General features: G+C 44.1%; 2 protein-coding genes across 7 annotated transcripts in view; one reads left to right on the top strand and one right to left on the bottom strand.

Annotated features, from left to right (window-relative positions):
• The first annotated feature begins 83 nt into the window (after positions 1-83).
• Positions 84-15,100, top strand: LOC119456215 (uncharacterized). Its single transcript, XM_037717854.2, has 7 exons — positions 84-289; positions 1,281-1,394; positions 5,283-5,479; positions 7,782-7,922; positions 10,053-10,214; positions 11,101-11,327; positions 14,879-15,100. Exons 1-7 carry the CDS (start codon positions 220-222, stop codon positions 14,961-14,963), a joined length of 996 nt encoding a protein of 331 aa, XP_037573782.1. The 5' UTR covers positions 84-219; the 3' UTR covers positions 14,964-15,100.
• LOC119456213 (serine/threonine-protein kinase minibrain) overlaps positions 15,010-21,690 on the bottom strand; it is a 106,432-nt gene continuing 99,751 nt past the window's right edge. For 5 of the 6 annotated variants that reach the window (XM_037717852.2, XM_037717851.2, XM_037717848.2 and 2 more), the window contains one exon: positions 15,010-21,486. In XM_037717852.2, the coding sequence (XP_037573780.1) occupies positions 21,158-21,486 (329 nt within the window). In that variant the 3' untranslated portion in view covers positions 15,010-21,157. The remainder of the gene's footprint in view (positions 21,487-21,690) is intronic. The other variant, XM_037717850.2, reaches the window with a different exon arrangement.

Below are 21,690 nucleotides of genomic sequence, written 5' to 3' on the forward strand. Positions count from 1 at the left end.
TTTAGCGCCGTCTATGTCAATTACGATTGGACGAAATTTCAAGTACTTTTGCTCACCGAACCAATCAGCAGCTTCTGATGATGTGCGGGGGTCTTTCGCGCGATTTTCATCAAACCAAATGGCGTCTTTTGCTAGTTGATCAGTTGCGTGCCGCGTAAGCAGCAGCGTTTTGCGCGCCTTTTTTTAGCCCGCCGATCGGTGTCAACCCGAGGCGTCAACATGAACCGTGGCGGAAACGCCGGGCACACTGTGACTACGAGATCAGCCTTAAGAGAAATAACCAGAAGCGGTAAGCTATAGAACATATGCATTCTTTTTTTTCACCCCCTAGCAGCTTTGCGACTTGGTTAGGGGTGGGGGTCATGTTAGCGCTGATCCAAGGGCACGTAACGCCGTGGAGTGTTTGGTTAAAGTGCTTGCAATGCTGGAAGCAAGCACCTACTCACGCGATCGTGGCTTGATTTCAAGAATGAAACATACAGCGTAGTTTATTGCATGTTAGCTATTTCCGTATTTCCAGCGTAAACTGCAATTGCGGACTTGGCTGCCAGATCGACTAATCGAGCCAAATGCAAACCACGGCCCCATTCATGATGCAGACACACTGCTGTTTCTGCCGCGGATCGCGCATGCTGCAAATTTGCTTTCTTTGTATTTTCCCTTCAATTTAATTATAAAGGCGGGATCTCATAGGGCGCGAAAACTGTAGGCCTACGTATGACTGCTGATCGTTTGCGGCTTGTAAACCTGGTAGACGGCTGGGTCATTTGCTTTTACGCACCTGATCCCGCTTACTTAGCTATCATTTCATGGAACAATTAATGTAATGAGAGAAACAGTAAAGTACCGAACGATGACGCTGCGCATAAAATACGTTCAATATGGATCGCGCTTTATTGTCACGTCCATTACCGTTACGTACAATAAATGAGTTGCGCATGCTTGTGAAGAGAAAAACGCTTAGGCGCATTCTTTTTGCGCGAGGCGTACGAAATACCCGCTTGGGTTTCTGTTTGTGGTTTCTCAGAAACATCGCTGAAAATACCTTTCCACGCTATTCAAAGCCACTGAGTGTGATTCACCGTAATTTCTAAAAAAGCTTTGCGATGTACCGTAGCCAAGCACGACAACCGTTATACAAAGCGAAAATTAGCAAACTAATAATGATGGCTACTGTAAAACATGACATGACCTTTTCTAACATCACTATAGAGTTTAGTTCTGAAGTGCATGATGGAAAAACAGAAGGAAAGAAAGTCTGACTTTAAATTTCATTGCAGCTTATGGTTCACCGCCTTCGGTTGCCAACATGGTGTACATTGGCTCTCCCTCCCCATCTACATCACCTGATGAAGAAGTTGTCCGAAGGCGTGGAAGGCGGATCATATCACCAGGTATGTCACTCAGTTCACTATGCTGGTATCATATCTGCATGCAGATAGTGACACGCCGTGATGACATGCAGCCACATGGTGTGTAGTACAAAAGCACTTATACCCCAGTCACACGGGCACTTTTAAAGTCCTTTGAATCAAAGATCCTTTACTTCAAGGGAAGACGCGCGCTGTCACATGGGCGCATCAAAGGAGGCCTAGTTGAAGGGAGCTTTTAGTCAAGGGAGTCCGCGTTTGTCCTTTGAAATCTCAAAGGAATACTTTTGAGCCTAGAGGGCGTCCGACAGAAGAAAACAAAATTCTGCATAAATACGAAAGTAAAATTTTTACCTGTTAAAAACAAGTTTAACTATATTATAGAAGTTTATAAGCACTAAAGACTTTCGTGACACCCGCATGTCTCAATGATGAATGCGCCGGTACAACAGCGCCGGCACGGCCTGTCACAATTGGCAACACCGACGCAAAATGGGTCTTGGAGGGTTTACGGTAGCGCGATTAAAAGACAGAACAAAAGAAGACACACAGCGACACACACGGCGCTAACTTCCATCAGTGTTTGTTATCGAAGTCCAGTTCGTACTTTTAATCGCGCCACCGTTAACCCTCCAAGATGCGTTACCAACAAGCACACATTGCAACCCTCGTGAGCAAAATGAGTGCTATGTGCGATTTGGTTCGGCTGATACGCATCGAAGTGTCCTCGTGTTTTCTTTTTCCGTCACTTTTGCGTTTTAGAATACGTTGCGGTTTCTGTCAAAAGCTTCAGTGGAGACCACCTGGCGACCGTGTAGCACTGATACATATCCCTTGAACTAATGTTCCTTTGAAAGCTCTATGCTCCTTAACTTCAAAGGACCTTCGGTATGCCCGTGTGACTGGAGTATTATTCTCCTTGTCAGGTGTGCCAACGGCCCTGTGCTTTGTTTGTCGTCAGAATGTGTTTTTCCAATGACCACACCATTGACTGAGTAGGTGTTGGAAATATGCACACTTGTGTGCTAGACCAAGATGTAAAAATACCAAGATGTGTTTTTGTATTTCCATGTTCGCCGCTTTGTGTGGAATTGGTATGGTGCAGGTGGAGCTATATGGAGTTTGACTACTGTTTGGCATAGTAATCACTCAGTGACAACAATGACGTCCTATGGACATCCAATGCCAGGACATGGGTGCATCACCCATCGCCCACCGAAACTCGAATATGCATCACCCATGTGGAATCCTCACCAGATTTAGCTCACCAATGCAATGCATACAGAATCGCGCCACTCATTCATTCGACATACTCGTATGATATCAGCTCTGACATCATTAAAAGCAGAATCGGAGTTAGACACCCTATTCTATCGGCGCTGTATCGAGAGTCTAAAGTTATTTCACAAGTCTTACATCAATTCACTTCGCCATGTGCCTTACATTTTATCACCTTCACGCATATTGCTGTGCGCAGGCTATCCACTAAATGTTGCACGCCCACTTGTACGTACTGGCACCCTCTCATCATTTTTTCCTCACACAGCAGCAGATTGGATTGGCCTTCCCCACCACATAGCTGCCATGACCTTCATCTTCCTTCATGGATGAAATGACATGTTCTTTGTAAATAATATTGTGAACAACCTTTAAGGGCATTGGGACACCAAATTTTCAGGCTATAAAAGCCTGCTGTAGGCTTCTCTGTATACAAAGACACTCAACATGAAGTGTTGGACACAGCAAACGTTCAAAATATATTGCTTCCAAAGAGTGCCTAAATGCCCGTTCTTGCGATCGAGACCCATCGCTAGCGCTATTGACACCGACGTCACTGTGTTGGAATCGTAAAAGTTTTAGTGGCGTCGTACCACGTTATAATGACATGCAATGAGCGGTGACCCACAGCACCGGGCAAGCCTAGAGAGCCTCGAGTAAGATTGCAATTAGCTGCATTGGACGCAGATGTAGTGTCGGAATCGGAGCTGTCACAGCTAGCCATGACAACTGTCGATGTGGGTTTGTTTGCCTGTGCTGGTACAGATTGTGTGTGCGAGAGCAGACGATGCAGCAGTGCGTGCGTTGCAGCTTTGTGCACCCACATGACCAAGCTTCCTAGACAGTGACGTCACTGTCCAACTCGGTGCCCAGAAACCGAGAATCGTTCACATAAATAATGCGATATTAAATTATTTACCGAGAATATATAAATTTTCGAGCGTGCATCATGCTTCCTGAAGTAATAAGAAACGTTTGAAACAAAGAATGCATAAGCCACAAATTTGATGTCTCAACCCCTTTAATTAAATTTCTTGTATTCCCACCCCTTATGTAATACATTAAGGAAATTAAATGAAATCCTAGGGATGTGTCCAATACCTGCATGTCCTGCGGACGTCCCTCACATGACCGTTTGGCCACACTTTTCATACCCTGCGTACATCCCTTGCATGTCCGTGAGGAACATTATGGGGACATGCTGCATACATTTTACGGGCATATGCCAGGACTTTTTGCACAGTGTATGCAAGAATGTTCATTACAGTTGCAACACACGCTGCGTGACATGCAACAGGCAGAGTGCCTACGCATCAAGAACAGATACATTGTGGTGGTGGTGGTGAAAACTTATTTATTGGCCCTAAAATTGCTGCGGAGAGACTCCGGGTGGTCGGAGGTTCTTGGCTTATGGTGGCCCTCAGTCCAGGGCTCCGCTTGCGGCTGCAGCTCTGCGGGCCCGGTCAATCAGACTCAGCTGATTGTCCAGGCTACGCTGGCTAGCAGCTCTTCCCATCGCTCCGCTGTAGGTTGTTGTATGGGGGGTACAGCAGTGATAGCCTGACATGCCCACGTGATATGAAATAATAAGGTTGCTTTAGCTTAGCGCCATGGGCAGCGAGGAGGGTATGCCGTAGGTTGTATTTTGCTGAGGATGTGCAAATTGGGATACGTGCCGGTTTGGATTTGTCGCCAACTGACCGATTCCTCTTTATTTAGTCTTCGGTGATACATATTGTGTGTGCGCGCACATGTGCAAAAGTGCTGCAGCTAGCATATAGTGTAATCTCGTTGATGCGATCTTCATGGGGATCGGAAAATAAAACGTATCATCCGAAAATCTTATTATCCGAAAAAATTTATCATGCAGAATCGTATCAATGAGATTCGACTGTACTCCTCATTCTTCTAGGCCTTCCGCCAAGTGGAAGTGCCTTATTGAACTAATTGAAGTTTTCAAAGTAAATTGCATAAGAAAATTCATAAAGTGTGATGTACACACAATCTGCAGACACGATAGCTTCGGACTGTAGTTCAAACATGTGAGAAAACAGTTCTGTTACAAGAAAACTCAAAGACAGCCTCAATTGGAGGACAAATATTCATGTTTGTCAAGAAAGGTCCATGTGGGATAACCTTGGGACATCTATGGTAGGACATCCTAAACAGGTTCATGTGTAGATATCCGTGGTTGAATATCCCAAACTGGACGTACGGCAGATATGCAATTTGTATCCGAAATGGTGCCTGAACATTGGGACATGATTCAGATGTCCTATGGATGAAGCATTTTCGCTGGGCAGCTATAAAACAATAGCAGATTGCATTGTACAGCAATCATACAAATGAAATGTTATTCCATTATTTTTGTTTTTTACTGGCTTGTCTTTCAATCTTTGCAGTAGTCTCTTGTATATTATTTGCAATGCAGTTAAATTTCATGGACAGTGAAATCACTGCTCCTCATAAAGTTCTAATTGTTGATGTTTGGGTGCAGCACAGAGAGACAACAAACACGGCGTTGCAGTGTTTCTTGTGAATCCAACCATGAATCTAAACCAGCTTGCCCATTTCTCTGCTCTTCTGAATCTGAGTGCTTACACTTCCATATTTTTTGTCTATATCTTTCCTTAGGAAACCAGTTTGCACTGACACCCCCACGCACACCGACAAAACGTCAGCAGTCTCCAAAAAGCAGCTCCAGCTCGGAACACCCTCAGACACCAAGCAAAGCACAGCTCATGATGAGTCCTGTTCGAAGCTCTCCCAGGAAGCGTCTGCTCCTTCCTGCCGATATATCAGATGCCGTCAATGCATCGCCCAGCAAGAAGGTGAAGTTTCTCTCCCTTTTCAACATTCTCTAATTCGGAACTGAGCTCTGCAATACGTGCCGTGATAACCTACATTCGTTCGTCTAGTAACTGTTGTTCAAAACCTTTTATTTATAATGAACGGATATGACCACCCCTCTTAGTGGTGACCGTTTGGGTAGGACAGGGAGAAAATAAGGGGAACTTGGACAGGGGCACATTAAAAACCTGCAGACAGAAATGTCTCCTAGAGGTACTCCAGGAGAGAGTCCAGGACTCTTTCTGTTCTCCTGTGTGGTTGGTGGGTCTCACAATGATTCCCCCGCACATGGCATGTCGCACTATTAGTTTCTTTAGGGAAACTGGGAAAGCTACCTGAAACATGCCAAGTTAAAGGAAATTCGTGATAGTACCTAAAGTCACACAGGCCATATGTTGAGTTCTTTATTGTAGGTGATCTCATGCTGAAATTTAAGGCTAACTCCTACAAAATTTTTGAGCGCATAAAGAGCCTAGTTTCAAAGAGTAGATTTAGAGCATCCTATGTGCGAAATTTTATGCTTAAAATATGAGCAGATGCATTGTAAAATGCTTGCAACAATAGATGCTGATACTGAAAAAATAAAATATCGCCACTGTCGCGTTCTGAAAATGACACAGAGCCCAAAACATTGAGAGCCAGTGTGACAACAGGGCATGACCTCAGGCATTGATGGCAGCAATGGTGCTGAAAATCTCCGAGGTCATGCTCTGGGGGGGATATGCATCAAAGTATCCGCTAACCACCAGGTGCCCACTTTTTCTAACATGCTCTTTCAAGGATGGTAAACAAAGAAAAAGTTACACAGTTACCAGCCCTGGCAGCTTCTCCAAGATTACTTTGATGGTATATACGACTCAATTATAGTGAATTTCTGTTGCAGTTAGCCTTTACAGTGCATGTGCAGTGGGATTTTTTTTTTTTTTTTTTTTTTTTACGTTGTTAGAACAGTTGTTCAATAACTGTATAAAAAATGTTATTTCACAGTATTCAGTCAGTTGCCTAAGATAGCTGGCTGCTACCACGTCAAGGTATACAGCACAGTCACTGTGAATCATAAATGTGATCTAAAGATAACCTGTGGCATTTTAAGCGGTTTGCAAACTTGGGTCATTATTGCACGCGTACAAGCTTATTTAGTTGGCACACAGGCAGTGTGACTAGAGTATTTAGTAATTATTGTCATAAGGCTCACTTGCTCTATTTGCAAAACCATTAGAACAGTTGTGTAACTCTTAACCCTGAACTACCCTCAATAAGTTGAACACATTTTTAAATAAACACACAATGTGCTCAGAATGCTGCAACTATCGTCTTTTGCGAACCTGGCAATGCTGTGTGCTGTGGGAAAGCGACAAGTCAAAAAGTACAATCCCGTGCTCCTCACCGAGCTTTTTCGGTCTCTTCTTTGGACATTGTGACGCCAGCATCGTACCAACAGCTGACGAAGGACAATTGCGCCAACATGACAAAAGCCGGCTGTGTGTTTTGAGAAGGAAAAGGGACGTGCTCATTGTGCTCCATTGATCCTTCCATGAAGCTTCCATTTAGTCGGTGTTGCGGAAAGGCGACTAGAGGCCAACAGGGGTGGAGCCTTTCTTCTGGTGTCTTGATGCAAACCGTAGCTTTTGCTCAGTTGCGTGGAGTTGCTGAGAGAGCCTGTGGGGGAGGGTAGGGAAGGTGAGAAAGAAACCGCAGTGGCCATTAGCCGTTCATCAAATGCTTGCAACTTTGCTATTACAGCATTATTTTTTAAAATTTCTTGTGGCTGTATATTCCCTTGTCGGGTGGTGCACTACATAACAAATTTTCATGGTCAGAGTGGTTTATGAGCTCTTTAACAGTGGTTCCGTTTGTCTTATAAATACTTATCAGGCCATTCTATTTTTCATATAATATGTGGCAATCAAAATGCATATTGCAGTAAAGTCTGTAACCGCTCTGTGTGACTTACTGAAGAGCATTATTTATTTTCCTAAGCAGATTTCCGCACTTTATTGCATGTACTTTTTTAAAAATTGAGAGAGAAAGGGAAAGTAGAAGTCTTGGTTTGAAAACAAAGCTGATACACTTAGTGTATGCTAGGATTTTCTGCTATCCTCTGTGTAATAAGCTTCAGAAATGGAATTTATTATAGCTGTACCATGCTGAATACCTTTTGCATTCTGTCATTTAATTTGTACTGTAGAAACACAGAGGCACAAGGCTGTATGCCTGCTCTCAAAACTACAGAGAAATGAATGTTTAATATGTACTCAACCAAATTGTTTGTTTTCATCACAGCTGGTGTCACCTGTAAAACGCCTGAGGCTTCAGTCACGAGAAGCTGAAGCAGAAACTGAGGTGGCCTTGACCGCTTTAACCAAGGCTCAGCTGGTGGCCTTACTGAAGGACACCATGGGACGCAATGCGGCCGCTAAACAGGTAAATCTGTATTCCTTGTTTTGTTCGTATAAATGACCACAAACTCCTGACGTGTTTAGCATGGTGCAAGGCATGAAAATAATATAAGGGAGAGTAGTCAGTGCAAAAATAGAAAACTCAGAAGAAGGAAATGTGGCAAAATTAAATATATGGTGGACTATTTTCAGTATACAATGATCAGATGACCTGTGATAAACAATAAAAACCAGGGTGAGTGCATCATCAAAGAAATCACTGAGCATGGGAGAGCATAAGAAATTTGTGAAACACTGCACAGGGACATAAATACCAAAGCAATAAAAAATGTCAAAGCAAATGTGAAATGCACTGCAATGGTCTTTTTATTACGGGTGGTTGAGTACTAGTGACAGAATTATTATGAAGAGTGCCCATGTCATTGCGCTTGTACTTGAATGTCCCGGGCGAGTCTAAAATTGTGTCCTGCATTTACCTCAATTTCTCGAATACTAAATCTTTGTTTGCAATAATATTGATGCTTTAGACGTTCTCGAGCATTAGTCTATCACTTTAGCTTGATTAATGGGCCATGATATACATCCTTTACTGAAACGTATGTTGTGTTTTTTCAATAAAATACACTTAAATTTAGCTTGCTTAGCAACTTCAGCACATGAAAAGTAAGGCAAGCCATAACAGAGCTGTGGTACTTACCTTCAACTCGTGCTGCGAACCCCTATACATCTAGGCTGTTTCTTTGTCTCCTTTCTTGAGTGAAGCCAACTTTGACAGCTTCCACCATTTGCATGCACACCAGCTGCGTAGGTGTGCATGCATCCACCCCATTCAGGACATCCTTCTCGCTTTTAGAGTCGGGTAAGGGGGTTGTGCAAGGTGTAATGTGAGAAGCAGACAGACAGCCAGCCGTCCGCCAGAATTCCTGTTTTACTTCTGCCTCTTCTTCTCTCCGTCTGCGCCCGCACTCTGAGTGCCCGAGCCTAGGTGCATCTTTCTCTTCATTACAAAGGGTATATTGGCATGCCTCACGGCGTGACAAAGGGGAACAGAACTCTGCCCTTTGCATATCCTAAGTGCAGGTGCCTAGGGGACGGATTTTTCAGCTAGGTGCCCGCTGTCTCACCTGGCCCCAAAAGTCCGTTAAAAGAAAGCTTGGCATAGTTTAGCACGATTAGCATTCCAAATGTAACCCCTGCATGCTTTTCTGTTCCTGACAAGGGATGTTTTTTTTATGGAGAGTGCTGGTTGCATGATCTAAACATTAAATTATGGGGTTTTACGAGCCAAAACCACGATCTGATTATGAGGCACGCCGTAGTGGGGGACTCCGGAAAATTTCAACTACCTGGGGTTCTTTAACGTGCACCTAAATCTAAGTACATATGTGTTTTCGGTTGCATGATCTCTTCTGGAATGCAAACAGTTGTGAAACTTGGTAACGCACCAGTGTTGCCATGGCCCAGGACTAAAGGAGTTGCTGAGAGATTGTAAGGTTAATAACTTCTAGAGGTCAGCGTAAAATTAAAGTAAAAATGAAACGTGACCACAAGAAAGCAGAAAATAACACATTCTGGGGCTATTTTTTGTATCAGTCCATTTGATTTTCTCTTCTTTTTGTCCTTCGTCATTGGCTTGGACATGACTTTGCCACGCCAATGACATCACTGGCATCGGCCATTTGTCGTGATGCATGATAAGTGTAGAAAATGAAACAGGACATTCTAAAATGTGGGCCCTGGCTCCCACGATGGAAGTCTTGCGTGGAAGCCAGAATTTCCTTGTCCTTTTTTTATACTCGCCATCCATTTTTACCTGCAACTATGATGCACATTAGAAAAAGGTACCACCTGCTTGTGTGTATGTCTGCACCTTTTTCTAACATTAATACCCACCAACTAGCTCAACTTTCTGTCGTTCAACGATACATAGTAACAAGATGCACTGTCGCCAAACCCTTGACTTAATGGACCTGGGTTTCCTCGTATATTGTTGTGTGAGAGAATACCCGAGGGTCATGTTGCATTTTGTGTTCCCTGTTTGTTTTAGTGGCTGCTCAGTGGCGTTTCAGTGACAGCTACCTTTCATTCATTCTTTTGTCATGTAAGCCTCTTCCTAGTCATGCCAACCATTTTTCTTTATCCGTCGGGCTACCAGATTGTTCAGGAGCTGCTGCCAAAGCCAGACCTTGCTCACTCAATGCAGAAGCTAGAGAAGCTGCTGCACCAAATCTACAGAGCCTTCCCTCAAAAACACTGGGGCAACAGTCGCGACGCATTCTGCTTTCGTCGTGTGCAGATCCCTATCGAGACTTTCAAGGTGAGCACAGTGCAAGCAAGCCATTTTATGAGCCACTGGCATAATTTTGTAATCGGTGTGAATGCCTACATTCAGCACAATCTAGAATTAATCAATTTATAGCATGCTGTGCAGTAATACGTACATGTCCAATTTTTAACTAGCCAGCCTACCAGTTTTCTGCACATGTGCCTATTGGATAGAGTAAAAGATAACATTTTTCATTTTCAAGCCATATCTGGTGCACATGGAAGAAATTGCTCAGTCTTTGACAAGCTAGCTAAATGCCAGCATAAAGAAAATAGTATAGTGATTATACTTTATGCCAAACTGAGAATTTAAAGTCCCATCCGACACGAAAATACTTTCGTTCCGTTCTGTTTGTTTAAACGTACACATTGATGTCGAGGTGAGAGGGGATCATGATCGCGTCTGTGGGGAAAAAAAGGCAAGCACGATGCCTCTGGCGGATCAGCATCCAGAATACAGTTTCAAGTTTTTGCTAAACTGCATATATTGAGCTGCAAGCTAACAGATATTTGCTGCACGCTGATACTGTCTAAGGTCTTTCATTTTCGGTTTCGTTATAAGCAATAGAATACTCATAAAAAAGCGCGACTAACCAAAATTTACATACATGCATTGTTATATCCGCGTTTCTTACATCGCGATTCGACTGCATGAACTTGCTCGAGGGCCTAGATACAAAGTTTTACTAATACATTGGAATCTCGTTGATACGATCTTCACAGGTACCGGAAAATAAAAGCGTATTATGCATAATTGTATCAACGAGATTCCACTGTAGTAACAGTCATTGTTGTGGATTGGGTGCTGGGGTCAACAAAGAACTTTGCAGCCAGTATGGTCGAAGAACTTCACATGGGGACATGTGCTCAACTTGCAGCGCAAGTGCCTCCAACGTGGTCAGCAGTTGTGCCAGGCCGAACAGTGGAGCTCCCTCCTGGAGTATGCACAGCAGGCGTGGAACTTTGCGCGCAAGATGCCCGAGTGGCAGGACAGCAGCCACAACAAGGCCAAGCTGCTTTGCTTGCGAACCCTCGCCGCGCACTGCTCAACTGCCCTCAAGAAAATCTCCCTGGACCAGCGGCAGCTGCAGACACTCATTTCCAGGTGCGTCTTCCTGGCCCTCTCCTGCTTGCAACACCTTTACCATATTTGAACGTTAATATTGCGACCACAAATATAATCCAAGGCCGGGACTTGCGGTCTTTCAGAAAAGTACAACTACTATATTATTATAGTATTGCGATAACAACATGAAACGATGCATAAAAGTGGATGCCCGCAGTACACTTTATTCACCGTTACTGCAAACTGCTGTCGCAAAATATAGTGAAAAAAAGAGTGTGTGCACGATTTACTCATTGTCACTGTTGATGTCTTTGTCAATGTCAGTAAGAACAGCATCCATGCCACCAAGGTAATCGGACAGGCAGCACTTCAGAAGTGCTCATGGCACAACCAAGCATGGCCAAGCCGTATTTGATGATGCGTCTGAACAAGGGGCTTTGGACGCGGTTGTAGTGGTGCCTAGTGGTTTAGCTCACTGCAGTTTAAAGCGGCAAAAAAAAAAAAATTTTTTAATACTTTTTTTAATAACCGCATTACATTCATGTCGCAAATCCAAATAAATCTAGCGGCGCATTCATAGGCCGTCAATTTCGAAAAAACAAAAGCGTGTTATATTTGTGCAAATACGTTAATGTGGTTGCAATTATACAGACACTCTAGGTGCTATTGCTCCATCGGCTTGCACCCGGAGTGTTGGATTGCGAGATCTGCTATGGGGGCGAGGGTGAGCAGCTATAAGGGGTTACGGCTGGTGTCTTGATGCCCATTTTCCTGAGCATACTTAGTGTTGGCAGTCATGTGATCTGCTCAAGTTTTGAAAGCACAGCAAAGGGAAATGGCAGCACAGGAAATTTGCTCCGAGACAAGTATACATGCGCCCCCCACTGCCACTGCTCATCATGTCAGTATTGTGACTGAATGCTTGTGGTTATGTCATTGCGTGAGCTCTTGTGCCTTTGGGTACATGACACAATGCGTAATTATAGTAAACATGAACAATGCGTTTATAGTAAACAAATCTTTACTGCAATTTATACTGCCTATAAAACTAGGGACCTTACTTCGTGCAATCTTCTAATACTTTGCTATTGCTGTAAATGCATCACTCATATTGGAATGGGCAACTGGTCAATACAAACTGATGTTGTGGTGGGCCTTCAGCTTCATTGCCCCTCGTAGCCCTGTTATTGCAATGGGCTATTAATCAACTCAGTATGGGTATGTGTGTGTTAACATGGCACAATTGTGTTGTCAGACACTGCCATTTCATGTGCAGTGATGCGATTGCTGCTCTATGCTACAACCTGCTACATTTTCGATAATGTGCTCCAAAGCTGCTCCAAAAGGTTTTTTTCTGCTACTTTAAGAAACCAACTAATCTAACAAGCAACGTCATTCATCACACTCACTAGTCATGTGGGCACATGGAGGAAGCAAAATGTGGTGGCTCTGGCCATTTCTGAAATGGCGCTTTGAGAGGTGAGAGCAGACAACTTTATGGAAAAGCGTTCTGCTGGTACAGCAAAGCCTTTTTGCGATGTGACTATCCTGTAACTTGGTCAAGTGGGTACATGACGGCTGAAAATTTTGTTAAATGGGGGCAGCTCATTGCACGTGCTACTGAGCTTGTTTCTCTTCGTTGCCCTGCTGCCATTTTGCTGTTTTCGGCTGGTGTAGCTTAGCGAGCGAGCATTGTACACTCCTAAAGCTCTTCCGTAGTCGAGTTCCCCAAATTTCCATCTCCATGTGCACTTCTACAGTTCCCGCCATTTTAGCACCCGGCCTCCTGCAAACTGAAAAGCTAAAGCAGAGAGAGATTAGAGAGGTTTGTGGTCATACTATCATCGTGATGCTGCAGTGGTCATATTATCGACACCCAGCTTCATCTAATTTTCATGACACCATCGTCATCATGCATGGGATTCGCATGTTTTAGTGCCACAACTTTATGTTGAGCTAAATAATTCTTGGTAAAAATGTGCATGTTTCATGTTAAATTGGGCTTCCTCCTTCTGTAAGCTCACTTGCTTCTCTCAAAGACAATTTTTCCACTTGGAAATATGCATTTAGATGCTCCAAAAGCTCACTCTTCTGCTCCAAAGTACAGTTTTGGTTGCTCCAAGAAGCTGCTCCAAAATGGTCTCGGCCAATCACGTCGATGCATGTGGCATTTGTGACTTTCCTTTCAGTGGCACTCTGCAATCTTTTTTTCTTCTCTCAACTTTGTTTTTCATAATAATAACCTATTCACTTGTGGGGTATACTGCTGTCCAGGCACTACACTTTACACGCCCATTTAGTGCATCTCTGAATGCTCTGTGAAGGCCATCTGTACTGTTGTATACTAGCACCTTGACATGCTGACAGGGTAACAAACCTTTGTCCTACGTGTACAACCTGTTGAAACTGGCCTGTGCACACACCTCCAATCTGTGGGTAACATGCTTTTTGCATTCGCCTCAAGTGTGTGCGTGCAGACAGTTGATGTTGGCCGTATTGCTGAGCACACTTACTGACCCTGCCAGACAAGCTTGCCACGCCACCTGCACCTTAGTCGTCGATTTCTTAATGCCTTGAGCTTACTTAAGACTTGCAAGCGTTCACTGATCATGCCCACGTGTTGGTAAGGAGCAACTGTCATCCATTTTGGTGCAAATGGTCATCGCCACTGATGAACGTCTTTGCATACATCTGTAGGTGCATTTGGCAAATTGGGATGGCAGACTTAACTGGCACAAGCTGCATTGAAATGCAAAGTAAATGCTTTTCAGTCGGCTGCATTTTTTTTTTACCCCACCCGGAATCCTTTATAACAGTTTATCATTCAATGTGGTGAAAAAGTGAAAAGAAGTGGGAAAAGCCAGCTTACGCATTTGCTTTTCTTTTTCCCCTGTGCATCGTGATGTAAGCGGAGCTATTTTTACCTACACGCCCTGTAATGCAGTGCCCCACAGCTTGTCTGCCCCACAGCTTGTCTACAGTATATTCCCCATTTAAGCCTTCTCCCCTTCCTAAATTGCATGGAGCAGGCTACGGTAGTTTTAGTAGAGGTGAACAGCTCTGCCTCTTTTATGTATATCATGTTGAGCTTAAAAGGTGGAGTCTCTCAAGTTAGCCTGAAAAGACGGTCATCGTACAAAAACATGCCAATATACTCCCATAAGACCTTGAGTTCCCAAACTTGTTTTATTTACTTATTTCATTATTTATTTGTTTGCTTTCTTGAAAGACAACTGGGGACTACAATAACCTGCTAGGGAAATTGGTACACGTAAATTGCGGGGTTTTACTTCCCAAAAACTGTTGTGTAAATTGCGAGAAATGCCATAGTGGGGAGCTTCGAATTATTATTCTTTCTTTCTGTTCTTTCCCTATTGAAACGTAGCCGCCACAGCTGGGATCAATGTTGTCGTTGGTGGCTGCCTTTCAGGATTGTTAACCTCATAATCAGATAGTGGTTGTCACACGTTAAGTTTCTTTTTTGGTAGTATCGCTTCTGCTTTATAAGCAATTTATCCAAGGTGAAATTTTGTTGCAGTTGCCATTTAACGCTGCAGTGGCAATAAACAATACATGTCTTCTATCCACAGGTTGAAAGAGATGAAAGACGACAGCCCCTGCATCACTTCGCCTCTGAAGTTAGCCGAAGCACAGCTCGAGCAGTGTCACCAGTAAGGTGCCACACGGAGGTGTCAAGAAAAGATAGCAACAACATAACTCGTTTTGCTGGTTTTAACTTTTATTGTCATCAATATCATTGTTTCTCTCTTTTACTTATATACACAATAAAAATCATGGGCCTTTTTTGGTCACTTTCTGTCTCCCGCAGTCGTTCACTTTTGAAAGTGTGTGAGCTTGCCGTCATATGCGCGCGACCAAGGACGCGCGCGCCCCCTTCCCCTCTTAATAAAGAAAGGGAAAAAAAAGGAATTATATACCATTCTCGTCAATTAATTTGTTTTTCCTTCGCAATTTTTTTTTTCTTTAGAAAATTAACCCCTGTCCCATTTGCTTTTAAAAAAACTGGTTGCCAAGAAGCAATGCTAGACTAGATTCTCCCATACACAAAAAAATACAGGAGCCAAAAATATTGGAGCAAAAGCACATAACACTTGAGAAAACATTTGCATGAAACAATGGTCGCAGGAGGAAAGAAAATCGCGTTCTTAAAAAAAAAAAAAACTTTTCCCAGGACAGAGAAAAGCTGCTTGGTTGTGGTTGGATTGCGCACATATATTGAGAGAAAGAAAAGTAAAGACTGCTACACTGCTTTCTACACTTCCAAATGCTAAAAAACTTTTTCTTTGTTGACAAACAAGTTCAGCTGTATTTTTTTTTTTTTTTCAAAGACACACACACAAGCACTTGCAAACCTTTCTATGCTGCCTTGTCACCAGAAACAAGTGAGCGAACAAATAAACAGTCTCGGAGAGCATGACAAGCAGCGGAGAGGAGAAAACTGCAAGGTTATGGTGATAACATGTGCCAGCGCGTGTATCCACATAATGTGTGTGTGTATGTGTGAAGGGGCAACATTGCAGTATCGCAGGAAAGGCCGTGATTCCGGGGGAGCTTATGGTTATACAGCAAAAACAGTTATCCCTCACCACCAACCGCTTTGGCAGTGGGAGGACGTGACGTGGCAGTGTAGCATCAAAAGCTGATGCAGATTTTTTTTTTTTTTTTAAGAAAAAAAATGAGGAAGTGTAATGTTTTATTCCTCCCCCGGGGAACCACAGCTTCCTTCTCCACACGAGAAAAAAGAAAACAAACGTCCCAACACGTGAACACACTAGGCACACTAGTGAAACAGATGACAATTTGTGAAAGCAAACCTTAGAGACAACTTTCAAGAGAAAAAAAAAAATTATATGGGCTGTGTTCCTATTCAGTGATTGAACTGCTACGTGCGTTCAAAGCAAATCTCTTTCATTCCTTTGGAAACTTCAAGGCTTTTCTAGAGATGGCCACCAATTCACAGACTGCAGAGATAACAAGTATGATTCTTATCAAAAGTATTGTCTATGAGGCATCATTCATAGTTAACGGACAATATCTGCATGAAATGGGCCTTCATGCTTATCTGTAATTTCATCCCAACATTTTTCCATGTGGCAACTCCAGCCGACAAAAGATCGATGCAAGTGACGTCCAAATGAGCATGAAAGCTTTCCTGCACTTCCAAGGCAGCTGCCAAGAAGGGAATTCTTAATGAACACACAATACATGAGTTACAAACTGTTTCAACAATGAGAAATACTTTTTTTTGCTTCAAACATGATTACGATTATGAAATAAGTTACCTTGCATACACCTCACACAATAGACAACTTTTCTGGGCACTTTTGTTTTTCTTTTTTTTTAGCCAGTAGTCCATAATCTGTTTCTTGCAAATGTTGTACATCAGCTAGGAGTTCATACACCTGTGGTGGTAAATAGCAGCCAGTAACGCAGCCTGCGTGGAAGCCTTGAAGCGGTCGTATGACCAGGGCATTGGTGAGAATGCATAGGCAGCGTTGGTGATAAATCATCGCTAAGAACAGCCAGCAAACACACCCCTAGCACTGAAGGGTGGGAGAACTCCCATATGCAGCCTCGTCTTTGATGTACAAGTTCCTCAGATTGGCACACATCTGCGATTTTTTTTTTTAATGAAAATATTTTTTTCCACCTTGTATCTAACTGCCTACATACTACTCTGTGTAGAAGGGTACTGAGAGGGCTGAAGAGAAAGAAAAAAATTTCGCTTTGCTCTAAATTTTTCAGGAGCACAATGTGAATGTAAGGCAGCCAGTCATGCTTAGTACCTTGCCCGATATAACACCTTATGAACGTGCAGCTTCTAGAACCCGAGTATACATACCCTTACAGCTTTTGCACGAGGGTATAGTAGTCCTGCTCTCGGGTTCTGGAAACCAGGAAATAAATAGACCAGCAGTCTGTGTTAGGTAGTCCGCCAGGCAAATTGATGACAGACACCATTTCTTACCATGTTACAGGCAACTATCCTCAATTTTCAGCGACAGAGCTGAGTGACGTGTACGGATACCCAGCCCGCAGTGCCACAAAGAATCGGAACACAGCCCGGAATACCGTCCTTTCACTCCAAGGACCACTTACAAGAAAAAAAAAAAAAAACAAGAAAAGCAGTTGATTCTTCACACACTCTTCACCAACCGACACAATCCCCCGGGTGGCATCTGCAATGCATCTTGTCTTGTGTCGGTATGCAGCAATATATTTATGTATATATATATATATATAATATATGTATATATATATATATCAATGGCACTATTTACACTGCATGAAATCAACAGGTAGGACAGAGAAGTCAGCGATCGATCGAGCATGTGTGTGAGAGAAGGATCGAAAAGCAGAGGTTGCGCCACTACTGGCCTCTTGGAGGCAAGAGTGCAAGGATACGGCGCACAGAAGGGGATCATCCTCTCTGTTGCAGCCAAAGAACACCCCCACACCCCCTTCCTCTTCGTTGCGCGAAACTGTTGCATTACTTCACAGAACGAAGAAAGAAAACAGTTGCGGCCCCTCGGAAGTGCCACCTGGGTCATCTCGAATCCCGCACAGACGTGCCAAACTGACTTCTCAACAGAGCAGGAAGTGTGTGGTTTCCACAGAAACATCTCAATGCCAAAGCCTCGCACGAGTGCCTGGCTTTCAATTCTTGCCAATGGCTTTGCCCATTGAAGCAGTGTGAAGCACGGAAGTTTTACACACAGACCTAATAGGCCCGCTCTCTTAACTGTGACCCACCACCGATCAAGAATGTCTACTTTTTCACAGTTTCAAGATTACATGCCCTCATCACCTAGGGCACTTACTCTGAAGACATGTACTTTTATTTACTTTCTTTTATTTATTATTTTTCTATTATTCTAATGCCTACCTTTTTTAAGGGCCTTTTCCTTTGTCACATTTCCTGCAGAGTAGCATGTAGGCGATTATAATGTGGCCACGCCATGGGCCTTGCACTTAACATTAATGCATGTGCACCTACAGCCGTGCAACGCGTCGAGAATTCCGAGGTACAACTCTCTACCCACATGTGTCATGTCACAGCTGGACCACAATAGGCGGTCCTAAAACATGCTGTCCATGACAAGTTTCTGGCTCTTGAAAATTGCTTACAGTGCATTCAGCCAGCAAAAGCATGGCCTTCAAGATTAGTTTCTGTTATCAGTCCCCACTGATAACATGGATAGCGTGGATTTGGATACCACTCATTGTTGTCATGTCAACACACAGTTATCTATAGGCCCTCTTAATTCTACTTACTTTCTGCACGTTAGAGAGTCACGTTTACAAACTCGCCATTCTTATGTTAATAGTGCACAGGTATGCTGCGGTATAAAATTTTCTTGGGTTCCTCATCATTCTAGTGCAACCGACTTACTTCTGCAGTGAGAAATCTATGGGAAACGGCACGCTTGTGCCCGTGGTGGTTCTAGCATCTTGAATCGGTACTTACTGTACAAGGCAGTCCAAGCACAACCTCTACATGCCAAGAGGGTAGTCAAACCAGCACCCCCAAACAAGTGAAAGGGATAAAAAATGACTTCACTCAATGTGTTTCACTAAAAGCCCAACTAAATGCCCTAAAGAAGCAAGCCGATGGGAAGGTCAGTTTCTTGTTGCTTTTCTACATTTGACCCAGATTGCACATCGCAGTCGTCGAGAGCTACCAAATATAGTTCCAGGGTCTTTTTTTTTTTTTTTTTCTCAAAAAAAAAAACAACAAATTGCACTTGAAAAGGCACAGTGAAAACACAGAATTCCCACTCGAGCCTCAACACTGAAGGAGTGATTTTCAATTTCTCTCTGGCTTTTCGTAAGTAGTAAGGAACAAGCCGGCACAGTTCTGCCAGAAAAGGATGGAAGAGAGACACAAGGGGAAGAAAAAATAAAAAACGAAAATTGGAAACAATAAAAGCAAAATAAATATCCCGGCATTTTTTTTTTTTTCTTTCGAACACGTGCTCTGCCACCTGCTTCCATGCGCTACACACATTTTCTTTTATCCCAGTTCGGTGGCCAATTTCACGGGGAAAGGGAGAAGGGTAGCGCACAGCATATTTATATATTTATATAATGTATGTATAATATTTATAGCTATGTACAGTAAGATACAGCATATCTCGACCATGGCGCACCCTCTCAGTGAATGCGCATGTGATGTACAGGTAGTATAAATTATTTTTTTTTCTCCAGTCTCGGCACGAGCAACCAATCGGGGCCCCTCTCCCACCCACTACTTCTCACCGTGACTACCTTCTAGCGCCTTTTTTTTTTTTTCTCAAGATGGCCCAACGATGAGAAGAGGGTGTTGGGGCACACCCCATCTATGTACAGGTGACAATGCACACTCAACACCCCTCCCCCTTTCCAGCTAGCTATGTACACTGCCACACTCCCCTCCAGCCCCACAAACTCCTAATGGGGGCTACAACACTAGTACTCCCGCCTCTCTACACTACCAACTGGTTGAAGAGGCGCAGCGGAGGCCATTCAACGAGAGGAATACCCTCTTCTCAACAGCTTCCCATGCAGCGACCATGTCCGCACCCCCCCCCCCAGCCTGGCTGCTGTGTTGAGAGGAAATGTTGTAGGGTTGTCTAGTGAAAGTTTCCCTTTCCTACAAGCGCGGGTTAAGAGTGCGCAGGCTGGCTGGTGGACCTGCCCATTTCCTTGCAATCGCAGAACGCCACAACAATCGCTCGCCACTGAATGTTCGGATGTCATATGTTAGCAATGTGACCTCATCAGATTGGAGAGAGATGAAACGAAGTGCCTAAAATTTAGTTCTTGTAAGAAGGTTGAAAAAAAAAAGAAAGAAAGCAGATAAAAGTTATCTCGTCTCCAGTGTTCCATGGAGCTACATTTTCCTTTGCCATAATTCTGTGGCCCTGCATTCGTTTCAGTATGCTTCTCTCATAAGAGAGACGTCAGGAATAAAATGTTTACGAAATTTCGTCCTATTAAGTGGAAAGAATGCCACACGTCACAGATAAAAACTGCACAAGAGCACTAACAGTGCCGTCAATGAAAGCTATCATGCTCGGCACGCACCGAGAAGCATTGTGAGGCTGCAACTGTACGCTGCGCTAAAGCCTGTTTGGGTGACTTCAGTAGAAATTTCAAAGAACACCCTCTCGGCTCCCGAAAACACAACAAAAAGTTCTCTGGTCAAGCCTGTCGTGAGGGTCCACCATGGGTGCTAGTGTGTGTACACTAGGCATGTCATCTTCTTTAGCGGCCACATCACAAAATGAGCTCGACGTACTTTGTACCAACACCGCGACAAATGCTGCTGCAGACTAGGGGCCATGACTTCACCAAAATTTGAAAAACAGCTACAGCCAGGTCCCCATTTAAGGCTGAGCTTGCACCTTTTTGAGAAATAGCTCCCAGATTGCAGACTGGCTAATATCTGTTGCAGTCAAAGTGCAGCAACAATTTACTGGGCAACATACTGTTCAAGTAAAAGAAGCAAAGGACAGCAAGCACATCGTGCACTAAATTTTTGCTTCCCATATTTTTCTTATCAAGCCCTTACACTGCGAAAAATAACTTCACATTCAATCTGGCACACACTCCCGCATGAGCTGAAGTTGTGCACAGCATTACTAATTCGCTGTGTCAGTACAAAGGCAGCCACCATCCACTACAGCCCGCAATCCAACCCAGGCTGCCAAAGAAGATCACATGCTCGGGGTGCCCCAGCATCATCGCGCATTAAACAATGCCCATGTCATCTGACGTTCTCAGAAGCAGCAGCCCCCATCCGGGCAGTAGTAGCAGCACTGGGGGAGTGTGGCCTCTTCTCTCCTCTCTCCTAGGTGGGGGACGCATCAATGAGAGACAACTGGTGCGGAGTCAACGCAGACGCCCAGCATGGGCGAGTCCTCGCCGTCGGGTGCCCGTGCATATGGGGCCCCGTAACCGTGGTGATAGCCCAGGGTGTCCATGGGGCTGAGGCGCTGCTGCTGCTGCGGTGGCTGTGGCTGCAGTTGTGGCTCGGCCACCAGTCGAGCCGTGCCACGACTGCACCGAGCCTCCGAAGATGAGGAGCCAACCACTGCTGCTGCTGCTACTTTGGAAGGGGCCATCATGCAGTGCAACGATGAGTGCAGCAGTGATGCAGGGTCTGGCCGGGTTCGGCTGCCCGATGAGGAGGCTGCTGCGTGAAATGTACATACAGACACACTCTTAGTGACGCAATGGCGTGCATGCGTGACACCCTGTTCCTCTCCCATGGGCTAGGCAGCGATCAACAGGGAGTGAACGAAGGATCTCTCTCTGGAGCCAACATGGCCAAAGCATTGGCTCCAAGACATTTCTTGTTCACCTCTGTCTTATTTGAATGGGCTAGGCAAAGCTTTCA

The sequence above is a fragment of the Dermacentor silvarum genome, chromosome 6 (assembly GCF_013339745.2).
Source record: "Dermacentor silvarum isolate Dsil-2018 chromosome 6, BIME_Dsil_1.4, whole genome shotgun sequence".
In the NCBI taxonomy this organism is placed as follows: Eukaryota; Metazoa; Arthropoda; class Arachnida; order Ixodida; family Ixodidae; genus Dermacentor; species Dermacentor silvarum.